This window comes from Dendrobium catenatum, unplaced genomic scaffold, assembly GCF_001605985.2.
Source record: "Dendrobium catenatum unplaced genomic scaffold, ASM160598v2 fragScaff_scaffold_665, whole genome shotgun sequence".
In the NCBI taxonomy this organism is placed as follows: domain Eukaryota; kingdom Viridiplantae; phylum Streptophyta; class Magnoliopsida; order Asparagales; family Orchidaceae; genus Dendrobium; species Dendrobium catenatum.
In genome coordinates this window covers 5,191,298-5,213,977 of record NW_021319127.1, presented here as the reverse complement: position 1 = coordinate 5,213,977, position 22,680 = coordinate 5,191,298, and the positions used below count along the sequence as shown (strand labels likewise).

Genomic DNA, 22,680 nt, shown 5'->3' with positions numbered 1-22,680 from the left:
AAAATTTCCTACACTAAGATTACCCTTAAGCTCAAGCATACATATCACTTTGCTTTAACACATTAAATAGTCGAGAGAAAGGATGAGGCCCAAGAGCTTTTGCAAAAATATCAATTGTAAGATCTGAATTGGATTAAAGGAGTGACAATTTTCTTAGAAAGCACTTCTTAAATGAAATGACAATAAACTTTAATATGATTCTTTTTAATGAAAAACAGAGCTACTAGCAATATAAATGGAAGCACAATTATCAAAGTTCATAACCACATACTGTATTAAGGGAAAACTGATGCAAGCAAAAGTAAGCAAAAAAACTAGGAGACCCCAAATTTTTTTGCTAGAAAAATATCACCTTACTAGGATAAAGAAATTACAAGAAATAGACAAAATACATCTTTAATATTATAAAAGGACTTTCAAACGACACATACTAATGACGCATACAAACTTTGACATAAAATCGACACTTACAAACTTTGACTTAACATAAAAAACCTAAAAGAGCTTTGCCATCATTTGAGAAGAAAGATACAGGTGAGGTGGATACTTGCGTAGAGAAGAAAGGGATTAGAAGCCAAGACGAAGGATAGGAGAGACTCGCAAGTTATCCCAAGATAGAGAAGAAGAAGAAGTGGACAAAGCTCTCAAGATTTTCCAAAAAACCCTCGGGTTTTGCTATCCAAAAATTGCATTTTCACCTCTCTTCTACTATCCAAAAACATCTTCTCTATATAGGCTAGAGAGGGGAACCAAACAGCCATAAACCTCTTAAATAAGCCAATTAGATTTTAGGAAATGAAAGGCCAACAACCACAATAGCAATTTCCAAACGTTACAGCAAAATAGAGAAGGAAACTCATGGAACCAAGCAGGTAACCGCAAAATCGAGCAGCCCAGCAAGGAACCAAGCAGGTAACCGCAAAACCGAGCAGCCCAGCAAGGAACCAAGCTGGGAACCGCAAAACCGAACAGCCAACCACGGGAACCAAGGGGGCAAAGGCACGGGAAATCACCCAACACAGGAAACCAAACAGCCAGCCACAGAAACCCAAGGGACAAAGGCACGAGAAAACAGCCAGCACAAAAAAACAAATAGACAAAGGGGAGGAAAAGAGGTAAAGTCCATTAAAAATGAATTCAAGACTTAATAACAAACCTTTTTGGATTAATGAGCTAGGAAGTGTAATAAATCTCCCATTTAATGAACTAAAAATAGCTCATAATGAGCTAAATTTCAGCTCAAAAAATTAATAAGCTGGCAAGTCCAAGAGAAGTCAAAACCCAAAATTTAGGATTTGGATTGACCAAAAGACACTACTAACAGCCCCCCAAAAACTTCACAGAAATCAGCAAAACAACACTTAAAATATGCATAGGAAATAAGGTAAAACAACTGCTGGAAAACTGAACAGAACTCCCCTACTTGAAAAACTCATCTCCCGATGAGTTGCCTTTTGCTTTCTTCCGAGGAGGCAAAGAAGGTGCATCCAGCTCTTGAATCTTTGCCTCGAATTTCTTCAGGATCGCTTCTTTTTTCTTTCTCGAATTGATCTTGAAGATATTTCTTCCTTTTCTCGAATTTCTCATCAAATAAGAACATTAGATTTTGAGGTTTATACAACTCGTTTTGTAGCAGGTCTGTTGAACTTCCTTCTGTTGGAACCCATCTATCCATTGGAATTTGGACTTCACGATCTTCTGGCTAATTTTCTCCTTTGACTGAATCAATCTTTTTGTCTTTTTCCATTTTTCTAAAAGACTCAACAAAACTTAAATTACTTGACACCACAGACTTACACGACAATTATTATGATTCACCAAGACTCACTCAACAAACCATGCTTTGATACCAAATTTGATGCAAGCAAAAGTAAGCAAAAAAATTAGGAGACCCTATTTTTTTTTTGCTAGAAAAATATCACCTTACTAGGATAAAAAAATTACAAGAAATAGATAAAATACATCTTTAATATTATAAAAGGACTTTCAAACAACACATACTAATGACGCATATAAACTTTGACATACAATTGACACTTACAAACTTTGACTTAACATAAAAAACCTAAAGGAGCTTTGCCATCATTTTAGAAGAAAGATACAGGTGAGGTGGATACTTGCGTAAAGAAGAAAGGGATAAGAAGCCAAGACGAAGGATAGGAGTAACTCGCAAGTTATCCCAAGATAGAGAAGAAGAAGAAGTGGACAAAACTCTCAAGCTTTTCCAAAAAACCCTCAGGTTTTGCTATCCAAAAATTGCATTTTCACCTCTCTTCTACTAACCAAAAACATCTTCTATATAGGCTAGAGAGGGGAACCAAACAGCCATAAACCTCTTAAATAAGCCAATTAGATTTTAGGAAATGAAAGGCCAACAGACACAATAGCAATTTCCAAACGTTGCAGCAAAACAGAGAAGGAAACTCACGGAACCAAGCAGGGAACCGCAAAACTGATGTAGGCAAAGGGGGGGGTCAACACAATTCTATTGAGCCTTGGCTGATTTTGGTTTTGAGCTTAGTTGTTGAAATTTTAGTGGTGCAAGCTCATTATTATCATGTGGAGTTGTAGCTCATTATGAGCTAATGTTTAGCTCTAAAGCTGGAGAAGTGTGCAAGTTTTTTGGTGGATAGAACTTGTTCTTTCATATTCCTCTTGAATTAAAGCTGCTGCAGTTTTTTTTCTTCTCTGGTTTTCTCTCCCACGGGCTGCTGCAGAGTCTCTTGGGTTGCTTTTGCACAGCTGGCTCAGGATTTATTTCCTGTGGTCCCTCCTTTTCCCAATTGCTGCTGGTTCAGTGAATCTACCCTCTTTGCTGCCGTAACTTCTTCTCCCTTTTCCCGTGAAAAGACTCCTGGTTTCCTGTGCTGAAACCGTGACTTTTGCTGTGGAATTTGATGTGTCTCTTGGGATTTCAGCAGGGAAGTCTTTTGGCTTTTCATGGGGAATTGAAGTGTCTTTTGGGGGCTGTTTTTTTAGACAGTTTTTGGACAGGATTGGATCAGTTTTTGGGGACTGTTTTGGGAGGAATTCCAGGAGTTTTTTCTGTTTTCTATGCAGTTTTTCTATTGCAGTTTTTTGTGTCTTTTAACCTTCTTCTAGGTGTCTTTTAACCTTCCATATTCCCTAATATTTGGGCTGTTTGGCTGCCCTTTTTGTGCCTATATATATAGATGTTGTGGCTGTTTTAAAAAAGAGTTTATGTGAGTAATTTTTGGAGAAAAAGGAATGATGTGAGTAATTTTTGGAGATAAAACCTGCGGGTTTTTGGCTTTAGAAATCCTGCGGGCTCTTTCTAAGCTTCTTCCCCTCCTCCTCCGGAAATCCTGCGGGCTCTTTCCAACCTTCATCTCGTCTCCTAATCTCTTTCTTCTATCCGCAAGTGCCACCTCACCTGTATCCCTCTTCTCAAAGTAAGCAAGTTTAGGGTGTCATTTTGTTGATGTCAAAGTTTGTAAGCGTCCAAATTGTAAGTGTCATTTGAGTCAAAAGTTTGTAAGTCGTTTTATTATATAAAGTTGTGTTTTATAGTATTTGTGTTCTTTTAAGCATTTTATGTCTTTCTATCATCCTAGAAAGAGTTTGTTTTTGTGATCAAAAATTTGGGTCTCTTTCCCAAATTTTTGATTGCATCAAAAACCGAGCAGCCCAGCACGAAACCAAGTAGGGAACCGCAAAACCGAATTGCCAACCACGGGAACCAAGGGGGCAAAGGCACAGGAAATCACCCAACACAGGAAACCAAACAGCCAACCATGGAAACCCAAGGGACAAAGGCACGGGAAAGCAGCCAGCACAAGAAAACAAATAGACAAAGGGGAGGAGAAGAGGTAAAGTCCATTAAAAATGAATTCAAGACTTAATAGCAAACCTTTTTGGATTAATGAGTTAGGAAGTGCAATAAATCTCCCATTTAATGAACTAAAAACAACTCATAATGAGCTAAATTTCAGCTCAAAAATTTAATGAGCTAGCAAGTCCAAGAGAAGTCAAAACCCAAAATTTAGGATTTGGATTGACCCCAACCCCCCCCCCCCCCCTACATCAAAAACCAAACTCTCCTCAGAGTCTTAAACATAAAATTTCACCTGCAAAATGGGTCAAGGCACTGTATTCAATCTCGGCATTAGATCTTACCACAACAAATTTGCTTATTCTCCATGTGACTAAGCTTCCTCCAACAAAAATACAATATCAAGAGGTCAAACTTATTGTCTTAAGCAAATCAAGCATAATCAGCATCTGTGAATGATTCTACGTTTAACTACTTGTTTTTAACATATAATAGCCCTTCTCTGGGAGACTTCTTGAATTACTTGGAATACGCAGAACAATCTCCAAAAGTTTTTGCTTTGAATTATGCCCGTGCCTGTTCATCACCCCAACCTTGAATGAAATGTCAAGCCTTATGAAAATCAGATAAATCAAGTTCCTTACCAATCGCCTTCACTACAACAGACAAGCAAAGGATTCCTTGCTACATAATGTGATCTGAGCATCCAAAAGAGTATTAGCAGATTTGCAACCTATTGAACCAAACGACGAGGAGGCCCACAGCTTTGATAGTTTAGCAATATGTGTGCTGCAGTTGGAGATTTTCTCTTCTGACACCAAGATCCGTCGGATTAATTTTAGGATCCATGGGATATAATTAATATAATCAATTAGATTAAATGACTTTCCTCTTCTATTTATTAAAATTAATTAGATAAAATGTTTTCTTTTTCTATTTATTATCCTAAAGTGTATATATATGTAATGATCCCAAGGAATAAAATTTGAATTCAATTCCCTAAACAATTTCTTCATGGTATCAGAGCTTACGAAAATCCTAAACCTTCTCTGAGTGCTGGTGGCAAACCTTCATTCCTTTCTTCCAACCTTCAGTCGGCGGTAACTCTCCATCATTCAGCTAATAGCCTCTCTTCAAGCACCGGCCCTTGCCCAAAATTCATCTTCTCTTTCAACCGAGGAAACCCAGCCATGTCCATGAATAACAAGATCCCATCCTCCTACCCAAATATTACTGGATTAAACAACTAAACTCTGGATCTGTAGACAACTCTTCCCTTCTTCCTCCTCTCATCACAAAGCCCTCACATGTTGAAAATTGACATAAAACAAGAAGGGAAGACTATGGTGTGATTATTGTGTCAAACCAGAACATACAAAGGAGACATGTTGGGAGATTCATGGAAAACCAGCTGATTGGAGGGATAACAAATCAGCACAAGAAAGCAAGGTGAACTCTATCAACACCACACAAGTTGAAGTCATTCCTTTCATCAAGGAGCATTTAGAGATGTTGAAGTTGCTACTTAACAACATCACAAACCAACAATCTTCAGAACCTGCTACTAGCCAACACGCTCACTCGAGTATAAAATAATCAAAAGTTTGGGTTATTGACTCAGGAGCATCAGATCACATGCAGGAGACATTACACTCCATGACTATCAGCCTTATCATTCAAATTAAGTAGTTAAGATTGATGATGGCACAACATCCAAAGTTTTGATAACTGGTTCCGCTTTTGTCACATAAGCTATCACAATTAAATCGGTGTTTTATGTGCCCAATCTTGAGTGCAATCTGACTTCCATTAGAAAATTGACTCGTGATAGTAATTGCTTAACAAATTTTTCTAATAATATATGTGTTTTTTTCAGGAATTGGATTCGAAGAAGATTGACAATGTTGAGATGTATTTTGGGTTATACTACATCAAGACACCCAAATCCTTAATTGCTGCTAATAATCATCCTACTGTGAGTCTGTTTGTTAATAGTCATTTTAGAGTCAGTCAAGATAGAGAGATTATCAAGTAACATTATAGGTTAGGTCATCCAAATTTCATGTATCTTGAAAAGTTTTTTCCTGATTTATTTATTAATAAAAATTCAAGTTTGTTTAAATGTCAAACTTGCCAATTGGCTAAACATACCAGATCATCTTACCCAATTGTTTCTTACCAGCCTTCTAAACCCTTTGTCTGGATCCATAGTGATATTTAGAGACCATCAAAGGTTAAAAATATAAGTGGTGCAAGGTGGTTTGTGATATTTGTTAATGATCATACTAGACTCACTTGGGTTTTTAATGAAGGAAAAATCTGAAATTGAAAGGATATTCAAATCATTTCAATTGATAATTCAAAACCAGTTTGATACAAAAAATTCAAATCTTAAAGTCAGATAATGGGATAGAGTACATTCATTCTATCATGAGAGAATACCTATCAAGCCAAGGGATAATACAAGTGAGTTCATGTGTGTATACACCTCAACAAAATGGGCTAATTGAGAGGAAAAATAGGCAACTCCTGGAAGTTGTAAAATCTATTATGTTATTTACAAAAGTACCAAAATATCTATGAGGGGAAGCCATTCTTACTGTTGCATACCTAATAAATAAATTACCTACTAAAATTTGAAACACCTAAACAAACTCTAATCAAAGCCTATCATCATGCTCAGTTCATATCATCAAATCTTCCCCTAAAGTTTTTGGCTACTCTACGTTTTTCATATCTATTTATAAGATAGGAGCAAAAGCTTGACCCAACAAAAAAAAAGCATCTTTATTGGCTATTCTTGACAAAAAGATATTACAAATACTTTTTTCCCTACTTCTAGGAAGGTATTTGAAACCATGAATGTCACCTTTTTTAAAAATAACCCATACTTCATTAGTTCTAAAATTCACGGGGAGAGAGGAGAATTTCAAACTTATGAGTGGAATTCCTTATTATACAACCAAACAGAGTCTAGTCAAAATCAACAAATATCACAAGAAATCTAAACCACGAGTATTTCTTAACGTATATCTCCTATGTCTCAACCTCCACCTTCAGACCTATTACCTCTACACATAAGTCCTAATCAATCCCTATAAAGAGCAGTAATTAAGTAATAACAATATGTATACTCAAGCAAAAGAAAGAAAAATCAGCATATGAAGAGCAATGTGACACATCTTGCACCTATCAAATCTCCTACAATGGATTCAGCAACTATAGAGATTCATACAGAGGTAAAAAATAAGAAAGTTCAAAAGGAGATGGACATTAAATGGCCAGAAATAATCATGCACCAAGCATACAATCGAAAACTCTCTCTTTTATAGCAGACAGACACTTATCAAGTCTTTCTTTCCAAATTGGATGATGTTCAAATTCCGACTAATATTCAGAAAGCTTTAAATCACCCAGGAAGAAGACAAGCTTTTAAAGAAGAAACTATGGCCATGGAGAAAAATCAAACATGGGTAATTACAAATCGCCCACCAGGAAAGAAAGTTTTGACCTGCAAATAGATGTTCACCATAAAACATAAGAAGGATGTTAATGTTGAGAGGCTTAGACTGGTTGCAAGAGGATTCACTCAGCCTTATGGAATAAACTATCAGGAAACTTTTGCTCCTATTGCAAACCTCATCACCATCAAGATTCTTCTTTCCTTAGCAGCAAATTTAAATTGACCCCTACATCAACTAGATATCAAGAATGCATTTTTGACTTGGAACCTGAAAGAAAAAGTCTACAAGGAGATTCCAACGGGGATTCAGAAGTTTTATGGAAGGGACAAAGTGTGTAAACTGCTAAAATCCTTATATGAATTAAAGTAGTCTCCTAGAGCATGGTTTGAAAGATTCTCAAAGTATGTAAAAGGCCATGATTTTAGACAATGTTAGGCAGATCATACATTCTTTTTGAAGCAATTATAGAGAAACAAAGTAGCAGTATTGATTGTATATGTGGATGATATCATCCTTACTGGAAATGATATAGAGGAAATAATAAAGATCAAATAGGCACTATCCAAGGAGTATGCAGTTAAAGATCAAGAATCACTTAGATACTTCCTTCGTATGGAGTTAGCTCGATCAAGCAAAGGTATATTTATTTCTCAACGCAAGTATGCCTTAGACCTACTGAAAGAGACCGGCCTATTGGGATGCAAACCAGCCAGTACATATATGGATCCTAAGAAGAAAATTGGGATAGAAAAGGAGTGGCTTACAGTAGATAAAGAAAGATATCAACATCTGATAGGAAAGTTTATATACTTCTCCCAAACCCGTCCAGATATTGGGTTTGCTAAGAGTATCGTGCAGTAACATATGATTAATCTTGTAAAGGAGCACTCTTGAGATATCTTAAGAACACTCCTGAAAAGGGGCAATTATTCAATAAAAAAGAAGATAGGAAATAATGAAGATCAAACAGGCTCTATCCAAAGAGTTTGCAGTTAAAGATTTAGAATCGCTTAGATACGTCCTTGGTATGTAGTTAGCTCGATCAAGCAAAGATATATTTGTTTCCCAACGGAAGTATACCTTAGACCTATTGAAGGAGATCGACCTGTTAGGGTGCAAACCAGCCAGTACACATATGGATCCTAAGAAGAAACTTGGGATAGAAAAGGAGGGGCTTCAAGTACATAAAGAAATATATGAATGTCTGATAGGAAAGCTTATATACCTCTCCCACACCCGTATAGATATTGGATTTGCTATGAGTATGGTGAGGTAATATATGAGTAATCCTGTGAATGAGCATATGAAGAAAGTATATCAAATCTTGAGATATTTCAAGAACACTCCTAAAAATGGGCTATTATTCAAGAAAAATAAAAATAGGAAATAATGAAGATCAAATAGGCTCTATCCAAGGAGTTTGCAGTTAAAGATCTAGGATCACTTATATATGTCCTTGGTATGGAGTTAGCTCGATCATGCAAAGGTATATTTGTTTTCCAATGCAAGTCTACCTTAGACCTACTAAAGGAGACCGGCCTGCTGGGATGCAGACCAACCAGTACACTTATAGATCCTAAGAAGAAACTTGGGATAGAAAAGGAGGGGGTTCCAGTAGATAAAGAAAGATATCAACGTCTAATAGGAAAGCTTATATACCTCTCCCACACTCATCCATATATTGGGTTTTCTATGAGTATGGTGATGTAATATATGAGTAATCCTGTAAATGAGCACATTGAGGCAGCATATCAAATCTTGAGATATCTCAAGAACACTCCTGGAAAGGGACTATTACTCAAGAAAAATGAAGATAGGAAATTGATCCTTTATTTTGATGTATATTAGGAAGGAAGCCAAGTTGACAGTTGATCGACCACAGGATATTATTTATTTGTGTGGGGAAACCTAGTGACATGGAAAGCAAGAAACAATATGTTGTTTCTAGTAGTGTGAAATCTAAACTGAGAGCATTAACAGTTACTATTTGTAAAGGTATTTGAATCAGACAAGTATTGATTGAACTGGGAATAAAGATTGTAGATTGAAATGTGACAATCAAGCCGCAATCAGCATGGCCAAGAAACCATACATCATGACAAAACAAAACATGTTACCATTGATTGACACTTTATATCAGAGAAAATAGATAACTCAGAAATTGAAGTAGTATATACCCCAACTCATAAACAACTTGTCGATGTTATAACAAAGGCACTATCGGGTACTATACTTGATAAGTTTGTTTGCAAGTTAAGATTGTGCAACTTGTACAACCAAACTTGAGGGGAAGTGTTGAATCACACGGCAAGGAGAGGGCCCGCGGCTTTAACAGGTTAGCAATCCATTAGAGGTGTCAAAAATGTGTTGTAGATCGGATGGGTCGAACCCGATATTGACCCGCAACTGTCTGACCAGACCAATTTTTGCAAACAGGTCAGAAATTGTAACACAGACCCGACCTGACTGGTTACTGAGTTAACCTAGCCTAACCTCATTCCCATTCGCCATTCCCAGCATGTTATGCAACCAAGCGTGATGAAATGATCCCAGCCACTAGATTTCCTCCATGAAGATTGGGAATCGATCAACCTGAGGATATCGGTGCAAGTGAGGTCGTGCTCGTCGAAGGATGAGGTGGAAGACCAGAAGTGTTTTCCTCGATGAAAAATTAGCTCTGAGATAAATTGATCGGTGGAGAACCAGAAAGACTGATATGTCTTGAACCACAAAAATCAGCGAACAAAAGCAAATTTCAGCAAAATAACAAAATTTTATTGCTAGGAAATCAAATAACAAGAAAGATATAATTGATCCTCTTTCGAGAAGATATTCTCTCCCAAACCCTAGACGCCGCTAGGATCCCTCACAAAAGAAAGCTACAGCACTCGAGAAAAAATTCTGCATAAAAATAAAATAAACCCTACTATGAAGTTAAATAGGCTTCCTCCCTCTCTCCTAAATCAACCCCCTTCCTAATACTCCCTCATTAATTTGAAAATAATCAGTTAGGAAAGGATTTCCTAATTCAGCCCCCTTCCTAATATATCTCCCTCCTTAATTTGAAAATAATTTAATTAGGAAAGGATCTCATTAGGAAAGGTTTTCCTAATTGATTTTCTCATAATATAATGTATTAATTCCTTGTTGGGCCCCACCCCCTTAACCTCCTTTATTTCCTTGTCCAACCCTATCGTATCAATACTCCCCCCCCCCTCCCACCACCACCAAAAAAGTACCACCTTTTCCTGAAGGTTGAATGTAGGGAACTGCTGTAGAATAATCTGGTAATCCTCCCACGTGGCCTCATGCTCTTGTAGGTCTTTCCACCTGATCAACACCTCTTTTCTTCCTATTACTCCCAAGCGCATTCCTTTGATCTCTAATGTTTCCAACAACACCTCCATGTCGTCCATCAAGGTTGGGGGAAGTAAAGAAGATGGAATATGCTCTTCTATTGTCCGCCACAACTGGGACACATGAAACACTAGGTGGATGGCTAACGATGGTGGAAACGTAGGCGATAAGCCACGGCCCCGATGCGCTCCACTACACATAAGGACCAAAATCTATGGGTGATAACTTATTATTCTATCTTTGTGCCAAAGATTTCTGTCTATAGGGGTAGAGCTTCAAATAAATCATATCCTTCACTTCAAACTGAATATCCCTCCTTAGTACATCTACTTTACTTTTCATAATTTGCTAGGCTCTCAATAAATGCCCTTTCAGTTCTACCAATATTTTATCTCTGTCATCCAAATATTGCTCTACTTACGCCACAATTGTGTTATCATGTCCATAATATATCAAGTGCGACGGATCTTTTTTGTATAACACTTTGAATGGTGTGGTCTAAGCTGCTAAATGATAGGAAATGTTATACCAATATTCTACCCATGCCAACCATTTTGCCCACAACTTGGGTGTGCCTGATATAAAGCACCGTAAGAGTTTCCACACTACAATTGACAACCTCTATCTCCCCGTCAATTTGAGGATGATAAGCAGTGCTTCTTTTCACAACGGTCCCCTGCATCTTGAACAAATCCTTCCAGAACTAGCTCAGAAAGATCCTATCTCGATCTGAAACGATCGATTTCGAGATCCCATGTAATCTCACCATCTCCCTCATGAAAATCGTCGCTATAGATATTGCAGTATACAGGTGGCGAAGGGGAATAAAATGGACATACTTACTCAGTCGATTCACTACCACCATAATCGTAGTGTATCCTTCTGCCATGAGCAACCCTTCAATGAAATCCATGGTCACCTCCTCCCACACCTCTTCAGGAAGAGCTAACGGTTGGAGGAGCCCTCCAAGGGACATTGCTAAAAACTTGTGTCTATGGCATATGTCACAGCTAGCCACCATCTTCTTGATTTCCTTCTTCATACCCTCCCAATACAATTATGCAGACAGCCGACGATATGTATTTTGGATCCCCACATGTCCCCCAATAGCCATCCCATGGAACTCCTGGAGTAAGCATGGAATATAAGAAGAGGTCTTTTGAAGCACAAAGCGCCCCTCATGAAGCAACTTCTATCCCACTACTGAATATCATGGATGGTTGTCCTTGTTTCCTGCCAGCTCCTCCCTAATTTTCTTCAGACCTGCATCTTGTTCGCTCTCTCTTCGCAGTGCTTCCCAGTCAACCACCAAAGGCACAGACAATGCCATCATCTGAGGTTCCCCCATGCACCTGGATAAAACATCTATTGCTCTGCTTTTCACTCCGAGTCGGTATTAGATTTCAAAATCATAACCCAATAACTTGGAAATCCACCTCTAATGCTCCTCAGTTACCATTCTCTGCTACAACAAATACTTCAAACTTCTCTAGTCCGTTCTGAAAATGAAATGTCTTCCAAGAAGATACGGTCGTCATTTCTAAATGGCCAGCACAATCGTCATCAGAGAATGGTAACTGAGGCTCCCTCTTGTAGATTAATTTGAGACTGGCTCGGGCCATCACCACCTAACTGAAATAGGCCACTGGCCACTGGCTTTGCATAAGTATCACTCCTAGCCCAAAACTCAAGGTGTCTGTCTCCACAATAAAAGGCTAGCTAAAATTTAGAAGTGCTACTACTGGCACACTGGTCATAACTTTCTTCAACTCCTCAAAAGCCTGGGTGGCTGATTCTTCCCACTTGAAGCTATCCTCCTTGAGCTGTTCTACAAAGGCCTTGCTATTAATCCGTATCCCTTCACAAATTTTTGATAGTAGCTGATGAGTAACTAAGAAACCTCTCAGTTTCTTCATATTTTTGGTTATGGGCCATCTAAGCATAGCCTCAATCTTACTCTGGTCCGCTGCAACTCCCTCCTAAGATATCACATGTCCCAAATATTACACTATGGGCTAGAAAAACGAACATTTCTTCTTATTGGCATATAAGAGTGCTCCCTTAAGGTCGACAGCACAACTCCTAGATGCTCCAAATGCTCCCCCTCGGACCAGTTGTACACCAATATATCGTCAAAAAAAAAACAAAAAACACAAACCTTTGTAAGTAGGGTTGGAATACCCTATTCATCAGGGATTGGAAGGTGGCCGGTGTGTTAGTGATGCCAAACGGCATCACCAACAACTCATAATGCCCTTCGTGCATCTGAAAAGTTGTCTTGTGTATGTCTCATGGTCGCATTTTAATCTAATGATATCCGAATTTCAAGTCGATCTTGGAAAAAATCACAGATCCATGCAACTCATCTAACAGCCTATGTTGCACCGATACGGATACGGCGACACGGATACGACACGATACGGATACGGGACACGTCAATTCTTAAAAAAATAGGATACGGGTACGGCGCGGACACGGCATTATAGTTTATAAATCATACATAAAAATTAAGAAAGCAATCAAAGCATAATATTTGAAATTACAAAAAAAAAAAAAAAAAACATCATTTGTAGCCTTTAGTTTATCATATTAAAATATAAGTATTAAATGTCTAGTATTAAATGTCTAGTACAACAACAAAAGCATAAACATAAATTGTCTAGCACATGAAGTTTCAACTATTCAATAGAAGGAATGATATGATTAGCTTCTTCAGTTGTTTGTCTTTGAACTTCTATATCATCTTCAAATACATATCATAGCTTCTAATTCAGGCTCGTCAAGTGAAAGATTATTAATTTCTAATATTCTCATATCATCAAGAGACTCAAATCCATCTTGGAAATGAGAGAACCTTACTCACAGTCGCGGAAGTAAATACAACGCATCTTTTTTTTATTTATTTTTGTTTTTCAATGGACACGCGTATCGGATATGTGTGTCCTTTTGAAATTAAATAGTATTTTAATTGGATACGGCTTTGGCGTATCCGACACGTATCGGTGGCGTATCGGAGGCGTATCCGTGTATTGGTGTATCGGATACAACACGCCTTCATAAATAGGAGTATCGGTGCAACATAGCTAACAGCTCATCGATGACAGGTATAGGAAACTTGTCTAGTACTGTTTCCTTATTCAAAGGACAATAGTTTACACAAAATCTCCAACTCCCATCCTTCTTTACCAACAATACAAGACTTGAGAAGGGGTTCACACTAGGCCAGATGATGTCAGCTCCAAGCATCTCCTGAATCAATTTCTCAATCTCGTCATTTTGGATTTGGGGTATCGATAGAACCGAACACTAACGGGCGAAACTCCCTCTTTAAGAACAATAGAGTGCTCGTGCTCCCATGGGGGTGGCAATCCCTGAGGAAGCTAGAATACCTCCCTGAACTGCTAAAGCAAGGGCTGGACAACGTCGGGAATGCCCTTTTCAACCTCTATCTCTCCTCCCTCCAGACTCCGAAGCTCCACCAAGAATCCTCCTCCCTCTTGAAGGGAACGAACAATGGTTTTCAACAAAATCATTGCATTTGATAAGCTAGGGTCTCCCTTAATTACCACTCTTCTCCCCTCCACCTGAATCTCCATAGCCAAAGCCTTCCAGTTCACCTTGGTCTCCCCCAAAGTCTGTATTCATTTCATGCCCATGATCAAGCTAGTACTTCCCAACTCCAATGGAAGAAATCCTCCCGGATGTGGATCCCTTACAGCTTTACCACCAAACCCTAACATATCACTCTGCTCCTCTCTACTTTTCATGTACCCATCAGCACTCCAAACCCTCTCGTATCTACCAATTTCAGCCCTAATTTGTCTACTACCTGGTTTGATATGAAGTTGTGAGTAGCGCCACTATCCACCAGGATCGACACTGCCCTCCTTTTATATGCCCCCTTACCTTTATAGTGTGATTCGGGTTGAATCACACTACAGAGTTCAATGAAACTTCTGCCACCTCCAAATGCACAAGCTCCTATTCCTCTTCTTTCTCCTTCGATTCCTCTTCTTCATCCACCTCTTCCCCATCACACACAACGAGAACCTGCAATCTGCGATTTTTACACCTACATCCTGGAGTAAATTTCTTGTCGCATATGAAATATAGCCTTTTTGCTCTCTTGTTTTATAATTTATTCTCAATCAGCCTCTTGAAATCTCCTCTTAGTCATGATCCCGAACTATCATCCTTTGGCGTCTCCCTTTTAATTAGTACAGTGTGTACCCTAGGTGCCAGGAAAGTGGTTGTCATGCAGTAAAGCCTCCTCCACTACCTCCTTTACTACTCTTCTGTAGTGCCTTCTTATTCTGAATCATTTGTGCCAACTCCATCGCCTCTCCCAGATCACGGGGTCTTGCCACCCGTACTGCTGCCCTCAACGCTGGTTTGAGGCCTTTCATGAAATTGCTCTCCAATAATGCCTCTGATAACCTCCATACACATCCTAATAGAAACTCAAATCTTTCTTGATACTCCATCACAGTGCCCTCCTATGTCAAGCAAAGAATTGCTCATAGTAATCCACATCCCGCTGGACTTGAAAGCGCTCCAACAAGCATTCCATGAACTCATCCCGCGAACGGATTGGGTACCTCGCCTCTCGCCATTGGTATCATGCCAGTGCCATTTCTTCCAGACAGAGAGCAACGGCCATCAATCTCTCATCTTCTATCAACTTGTTCACTTTAAAATATCTCTCCGTCATGTATATCCACCCATGTGCGTCATCTCCTTCAAATACCCCTCCCCCCACCCCACCATACCTCCCATGGCGTGAGCAGGGTGGTCCCTCCATGGTTCCTCATCTTTCCTTCGCCGTTCATATCCCCTTCTTCCTCCAAATCCAGCTCGTTTGTCCTCTTCTTCTCATTCCCTCTTTCCTACCTACTCCCTACCCATCCTCCTCGGAATAGGCTCCAAATTGGGTGTTTCCTCCCCTAAAATTTCCACTTCCCTGTCTTCTCTCAGCATGCCATCTTTCTAATTTCTTCTTGCTCCAGGCGGAACCTTTTTAGTATGAAGCTCCAACACCCGCTTCATAATTTCCTCCATGTTCCCAAACCTTCCTTCTATCGTTGAAACACGTTCATTTATTGATCTCATTTCCGCTAGTAGTTGCCTTATTTCCCCTCCAACATTTCTTCCAACGATTCAACTCTTTTTCCGACCATTGGTTCCGGACCAAGGTCTTCCCAACGAAAAATAGCAACTTTGATGCGGTTATGCCCTCCAAACAACAGAAGCCAAAGGATGATAAGGAAGATCACAACATAAATCAACAACAAAAGCTTAGATTTTGGTCCAGGAATATGCTCTGATACCAATTTGATACATCTTGAACCACAAAAATCAACGAACAACAATAAATTTCATCAAAATAATAGAATTTTATTGCTAAGAAATCAAATAACAAGAAGCAAGATACAATTGATCCTCTTTTGAGAGGAGGATATTCTCTCCCAAACCCTAGACGCCGCTAGGATCCCTCACAAAAGAAAACTACAACACTAATAACAAAATTCTGCATAAGAACAAAATAAACCCTATTATGGACTTAAATAGGCTTTCTCCCTCCCTCTTAAATCAACCCCCTTCCTAATATATCTCCCTCATTAATTTAAAAATAATTCAATTAGAAAAGAATCTCATTAGTAAAGGATTTCCTAATTCAGGCCCCTTCCTAATGTATCTCCCTCCTTAATTTGAAAATAATTTAATTAGGAAGGAATCTCATTATAAAAGGTTTTCCTAATTGATTTCCTCTTACTATAATGTATTAATTCACTATTGGGCCCCACCCCTTAACCTCCTTTCCTTGTCCAGCCCTGTTGTATCAAAGACATGAGGGAATCCAGCACGATTCTGGTGAGATCGGTGGCATGGGCGCCGAATCCTCCATTGGAAAGAGCGTCGCAACGAGAAACCCATAGATTGAGACCGGAGCAATCGATATTTTAACTCTTTGTTAAACTTGGGCAGGATGTCGTAAACGTGAAGCAAGCCATAGTCGTAGGGGGCTGTTGTGGCCGAGGTTGGAGCGACAGTGACGATATTGGAAGACCACGGGGCAAATGAGAGCACAGGCCGCAGGGTGAACGGTTGAGCGCATGGCGGGGTCGCAGGAAAGTCGCGATGCTATGTGGGATGGGAATCAGGTCGGTTCTGAGTTGATCTCGAGTTTTCGGATTGATCCGAACCCGGTCCGAATTTGCAATCGAGTCGGAATTTTAAACCCAAACCCAACCCATTTCCCAAATGAGCCAACCCTAACCCAGAATTTAAATCAGGTTTGAGTCGGGTTTTCAGGTCGTGTGAAATATTGACACCCCTACAATCTGTGGGATGCAACCATGGGCTACATTTGGAGATTTCCTCTTCTGACACCAAGATTCGTGGGATTGATTCTATGATGCATGGGATATAATTATTAGAATCAATAAGATTAAATGATTTTTCTTTTCTATTTATTCTCCTAGAGAGTGTGTGTGTGTGTATATATATATATATATATATATATATATATATATATATATAATGATTCAAATAAATAAAATTTGAATTAAATTTCCCCTAAACAATTTCTTCACAACCAATAATGACAAACACTCCAATAAGATCAATAACATATTTTCTCAAAGAAAATGAGACCCCCCTCTTTGTTGCAAGTAAAATGAACCTAAAAAATGTCTTGATCATCCAAGATTTTTGTTAAAAAAAAAAGTGTACAATTGGTTTGTTGCCTCAAAGATGACTTTTTTTCACTCCCAGTAAAAATGATAATATCAACATAAAATTGCATGACTAATAAAGATGGAATGATCCATAGTGCTACTACGTAGGCCAATATCAGCAAGAGCTTCACAAAAGTTTTATGAACAAGCTCAAGGGCTCTGTTTAAGCACAAACATAGGCCAATATCGGCAAGAGCTTAGCAAAAAAATTTCAAACCAAGTACCCGGGCTCTATGTAAGTGCATCTATAACTTCTAAAGTAAAAATATGTAATTCTATCTATAAACAACTAAACCAAATGTTTGCTCCATCTAAATTAACTCATTCAAGCTGACATAAAAGAAGGCAAGGCTCACGTCCATTTTACAACAGCGTTCAAATTTGATTAATAATCATATATAGGAGAATTTTGATCGAGTTAAGTCTAACAACAACAACAATAACATCAAGCATTTATCTCACTATGTGGGGTCGGCTATATGAATCACTTTCCTTCATTGTGTATTGTTAAGAGTCAAATTCTTATTTAAATCTATAAAAAATATCATTTCTAAAACTCTCTGACCAAGCCTTTTTAGGTATACCTCTATCTTTTTTAACATAAGTCAAATCTAATACATCCATTCTCCTAACTAAATCATCCGAAGGCCGATGTTTAATGTGACCAAATCATTTAAGGCAAATACCTCTAATCTTATCTGCCACTGGAGTTATTCCAACCTTTTCATGTATCTACTCGTTTTGCATTATGTCTCTTTAAGAGTGAAACCACTCATCCACCTGGGCATCCTTATCTTTGCAACACTTAATTTGATTGTATGCTTCTCTTTTAATGCCCAACTTTCTGCGTCATAAAGCATGGCAAGTCTCACCACCTTATGATAGAAATTTCCTTAAGTTTGAGACATACTTTTTTGTCACATAACAGGTTCAATGCATTCATCAACTTCAACCATCCAACTTGAATTCAACTAATAATATCCCCATATACTTCACCATCACTTTGAACAATAGACCCGAGATAGCTAAAACCATGGTTTAAAATTGCGCAATATGAGGCTCGCCTTGAGGCCCGCCTTTGCGCAATTCCAGTAAAAAATGCCTCGATGCTTACGCCACAAGTTTTTTTTATGAGGCTTGCGCCTCAACTTGGTTGAGGCCCGCCTCGCCTCACGCTATATATATTAAAACTTACATAAATCTTGAAGTAAATGCCCGACATTGGACTCTATAGGAGAGGAGGAAGGGGAGAGAGCAGTTCATCATAATGATGATTCAAATGAAGAACCCTTAGTGATGACAACGCTGATGACTTATGAGTTCTTATGTGATATGTCATTGCTATTTATTTTTGGAAATTTGAATTATATGTTAATGAAAAGAATACTTGGATTTAGGAAAGATAGAATTTTGAGTTGAACTATATTTCATGTTGTCTTATTATTAGGATATTTTGATTTCACTTAATATCGTATGCTTTTTTATGTTTATTATTATTCACTCATTAGTATATAAAAAATTTATCACTTTATGTTTACGCAATCTTTTGATCTTGAGGCTTACGCCTCAAAACGCCTTGAGGTTTACGCCTAGCCTCACGAATAAAAAACGCCTCAATACCCGAATACGCAATTTTAAACATTGGCTAAAACGTGTACTCTTTTTAATAACATGATCACCCCAAGTCACAAACCATTAAATTCTTAGGTTGACCTTCAGAAATGGGAGAAAATGTATAAAAATCCTAGTTTAAAATTGCATAAATTGAGGCATACCTCAGAGTAAGGCGCATGTAATGCTGCTTGAGGCTTACATGTACAGTGGTACAAAGAGGCATATGCCTCAATTGTTTGAGGCATGCAATGAGGTATGCCTTGAGTTATTTCAGGGAACTAAAAATAAAGGCTAAGATTAATGAGGCAACCTACAAAGGAAATGGGTATGCCAATGAGAACATGATTATTTGTTTTTCAAATGGTTAAACTTAATAGCACCTCTTAATAAGAATCATGATAAAGACAGATGTTGGCACTGAACACGAATAATGAGAGTTTAGTCTATAGCTAATGCTAATGGTAGTACAAAGAACTGGTTCAAATGAATCAAAAATAACTAATCTATATAAAGTGAGCTATGGTAGAAAAGTATTGATGGTACTCAATTTAGGGATAGAGGTGAAAATTTTCTTTTTGTCAATAATAATTCATTTGATACGGTGATCTTTTCATGAAGAAATATAAAGCCTCATTGCCCCCATTAACTAAAATAATCCAATAATGGCATGCAAAGTACACCAGATACAAACAGTGCCTTTATTTTAGTTTTCATTCTTCCACAAAATCCTTAATTTCAACCTTTAAAGTTACATATTTCTCTGTAAGTGCCTATAATGCTTATGTGTATGCCAATCTTTGGCTTGTTACAAATAATTACTTTCAACAAAGTTCCTTTCAAGGGAAAAAAATAGATTACAAACACCAACTAAACACTCATAAAATTAATTGACAACAAAAGACATCAAAAATAAGAGTACATCTCAATCACTAGATCAAAGGCAAACCTTCTTCTCAAAGGCAAGTTTGTTTAGCTCTATCAGAGTCACAGTATTATGGCAGCTCTGACAAAATCCATAAGTTCCTCTTACACAAACATATTTAGTTTCATCAATAACACATTCTTTGCAAAAAGAAGTTGTGCACGTGTAGCACATATAATGAGCAGCTTTTTGGCAGGTACTGCATATGTGCCAACCTGTTATACAAAGACAAAATACATCAATATTCAAGAACAGTAATCAAACAAAAGAGTCACTACAGTTTAAAAGTAAAGAAATAACATTTAAAAAGTGTTCAGTGATCAAACCGACACTTAAACTACTAAGGCTAATCCAGATTACCAACGTCCTAAATTATCATAGCAATCATAAATTAATTAAAGAAGACAAGTGAGGTAATTTTAGAGGCCACAGAATTCGGATATTGCCCTTAGATAGGGAGGAAAGAACTCAATTATCCTACTAAGAGATATCAATAACAGTTAACACAAACAACTTACAACAAAACTTTGACTACAATATCCCAGATTTCTAAAAAGAAAGTTTGATTTATTTCCTATCCCTTCATTTCTCTTGCCCATCTATTCACCTGAAGCAACCATTCACTATTTGAGTTTTAGTAGAATAGCTCATCATCATCACAAAAATTTCACTAAATCTATCTGAACTCCAAATATAACCATAAAACTCATAGAATGTAGACATGGCATCATAAGCTTGATCCTTAGTGTCTTTAGAATCCTCTCTAATTTCCACATTAGTTAACCACCATGTTTCATTAGTCTTAGCATCACATTATAAAAAAGCATTTCAAGCCGGTATTCTTTATTGAAATCAAACAGCATACAAACTAAAACTCTGCATTAATCATCCACGTACATCAGTGAAGCTTTCCAAATCAGAACAACCAAGAATCAAGTGTAGAAAGTTACTAGAATCCCAAGAATAAAAATGTATGCATACAAACTATTTTAACTAATAATATGCACTACCCACTTCCAACTGCATGAAGGTCTATCCAAACCACACATAAAATCGGGAAAGCAATGCGAATGATGAATTAGCAAAGCGAGAAAAGAATAGTGGAATCAGAACAGTACCGCAGTTCCATTTTCCCTTTGAACGGAAGAAAGCATCGTCCCGACTCACACAAGTAGGATGATAAGCTTTGTAACACCCTCTGCAACAAAACCAACGCATCAAAACAAAAATAAAACTAAAAAAATTCCAAACAAGATCCGCCTAACAAAGCCAAGAAACCTCCTGTTACAAGCCACGAGATTCGGATTCCTCGAATCGAAGCAAACGAAGCAGACATCCTCCCGTTCCTTCTTCCTCACCGGCGGCGGCGCCTTCGCCTCAGGATTCTTCCGCGGCCGCCCTCGCTTCCGCTTAACAGGGCCACTATCCACCACTTCCACCATCACCGTGGAGTTTTCCTCCACCGCGACACAGACGGTATTCCCCGTTTCAGTCATGGCGGCCACCACGGTATCATCTACCGCAATCATCGTCTCAGCATCCAAAGCCACACTAGCAGAAACCTCTTCGGTTAAAACCACTTCATCCGCAGGTTCAGAAGCTGGAGCTACATCATCAGAAGAGGAGAGGGGCGGGTTGCCCATATTGGGAGCTCCCTGAAGCGATTCTCCATACTCGGCCTCGTCGAAATGCGAAGAGAGCTCAACCGGAGCCTCCGGCGCCTCGTCCTCGTGGAGGGATGGCATCTCGATGCCGGGCTGGTCGATCAGTTGGTGGAAGTCGGCGGCGTGGAAGTCGAGCTCGGCGTCGTTTTGGTCCATGAAGGAGTACTAGGGTTTCGGAAAAACCCAGGTGCTGTTGGGAGTATTGGAGGCGACGTATAGGTCGGGTGCTCGCGGGCTCGAGCACGAGAGGTGGAAGTGGGAAGAAGACGAGCAGTGAGAATTTTACAATTTTCCGCTGATGTTTTTGTGGGGTTGTTTTTATTTTTCAAGATTTGTTAAAAATGGTAGAACGTACACGGGAGGATGGGGTAAGAGTAGCAGGGTACGGTTGTTGTACGTGCGTCGCCGATAAAAGAAAGTCGGCCCGGCTCGGATTTTTTTTCTTTTTTACATTTAGGTCATTTAAATTAAATTCACATAAATTTAAATTTATTCTTAGTTAATAGTTAATATTTTCAACCAATAAATCAATATGAACTATATTAATTACAATTTTGATATATTATATAAAAAAATGGTCAGAATATTCTCATCTGAATAAGAAAATTTAAAGGTTAACTTTAAATTAATTTTTTTTTAGGATTATATAATGCATATATAATTTATATTTATTCATCTATCTAAAAGTAGATTTAGGTATTTTAAAGTTCATGGTAAAAAATTCAGGCTTTATTTGTAACAGCTTTCTTATTACTTTCTAAAGTAGCTTTTCAGTACAATTTTTTTTTTTAATTTGAATTTTTTATATTAAAAATTTGATTCATAAAATAGTAAGAAAAATATCGCAAACGAAGTCATACTCAAAATATCATAAACCAATTTTTTTTTCATTAAAAATGATTTTATCTTAAATGAATTGATATTAGAATCCATTGGATTCATTCAATGTAATCTCAATATATGATAAAAAATCCATCAATGAAGGAACTCATAATCTAGCTAGTAAAGGTTACCTCCTCAACACATGCCAAAGTCCTTCCTTCACTATAGCCTTGTCAGGATCTCTTAAACGCAACTATTTAAAACCATCCTTCAGGTATTTCTCAGTCAACCATTAATCTTCTAGCAT

The 22,680-nt window shown here is 38.1% G+C and overlaps 1 protein-coding gene across 1 annotated transcript in view; it reads right to left on the bottom strand.

Moving 5' to 3' along the window:
* The window catches only part of LOC110094955 (zinc finger CCCH domain-containing protein 19), a 63,530-nt gene extending 41,702 nt beyond the window's left edge, over positions 1-21,828 (bottom strand). Inside the window, exons 1-3 of the mRNA XM_020820348.2 lie at positions 21,166-21,828; positions 21,006-21,085; positions 19,912-20,102 (exon numbers count right to left, since the gene is read on the bottom strand). Coding sequence (XP_020676007.1) covers positions 19,912-20,102; positions 21,006-21,085; positions 21,166-21,707 — 813 coding nt within the window. The 5' untranslated portion in view covers positions 21,708-21,828. The remainder of the gene's footprint in view (positions 1-19,911; positions 20,103-21,005; positions 21,086-21,165) is intronic.
* Between the last annotated feature and the right edge of the window lie 852 nt (positions 21,829-22,680).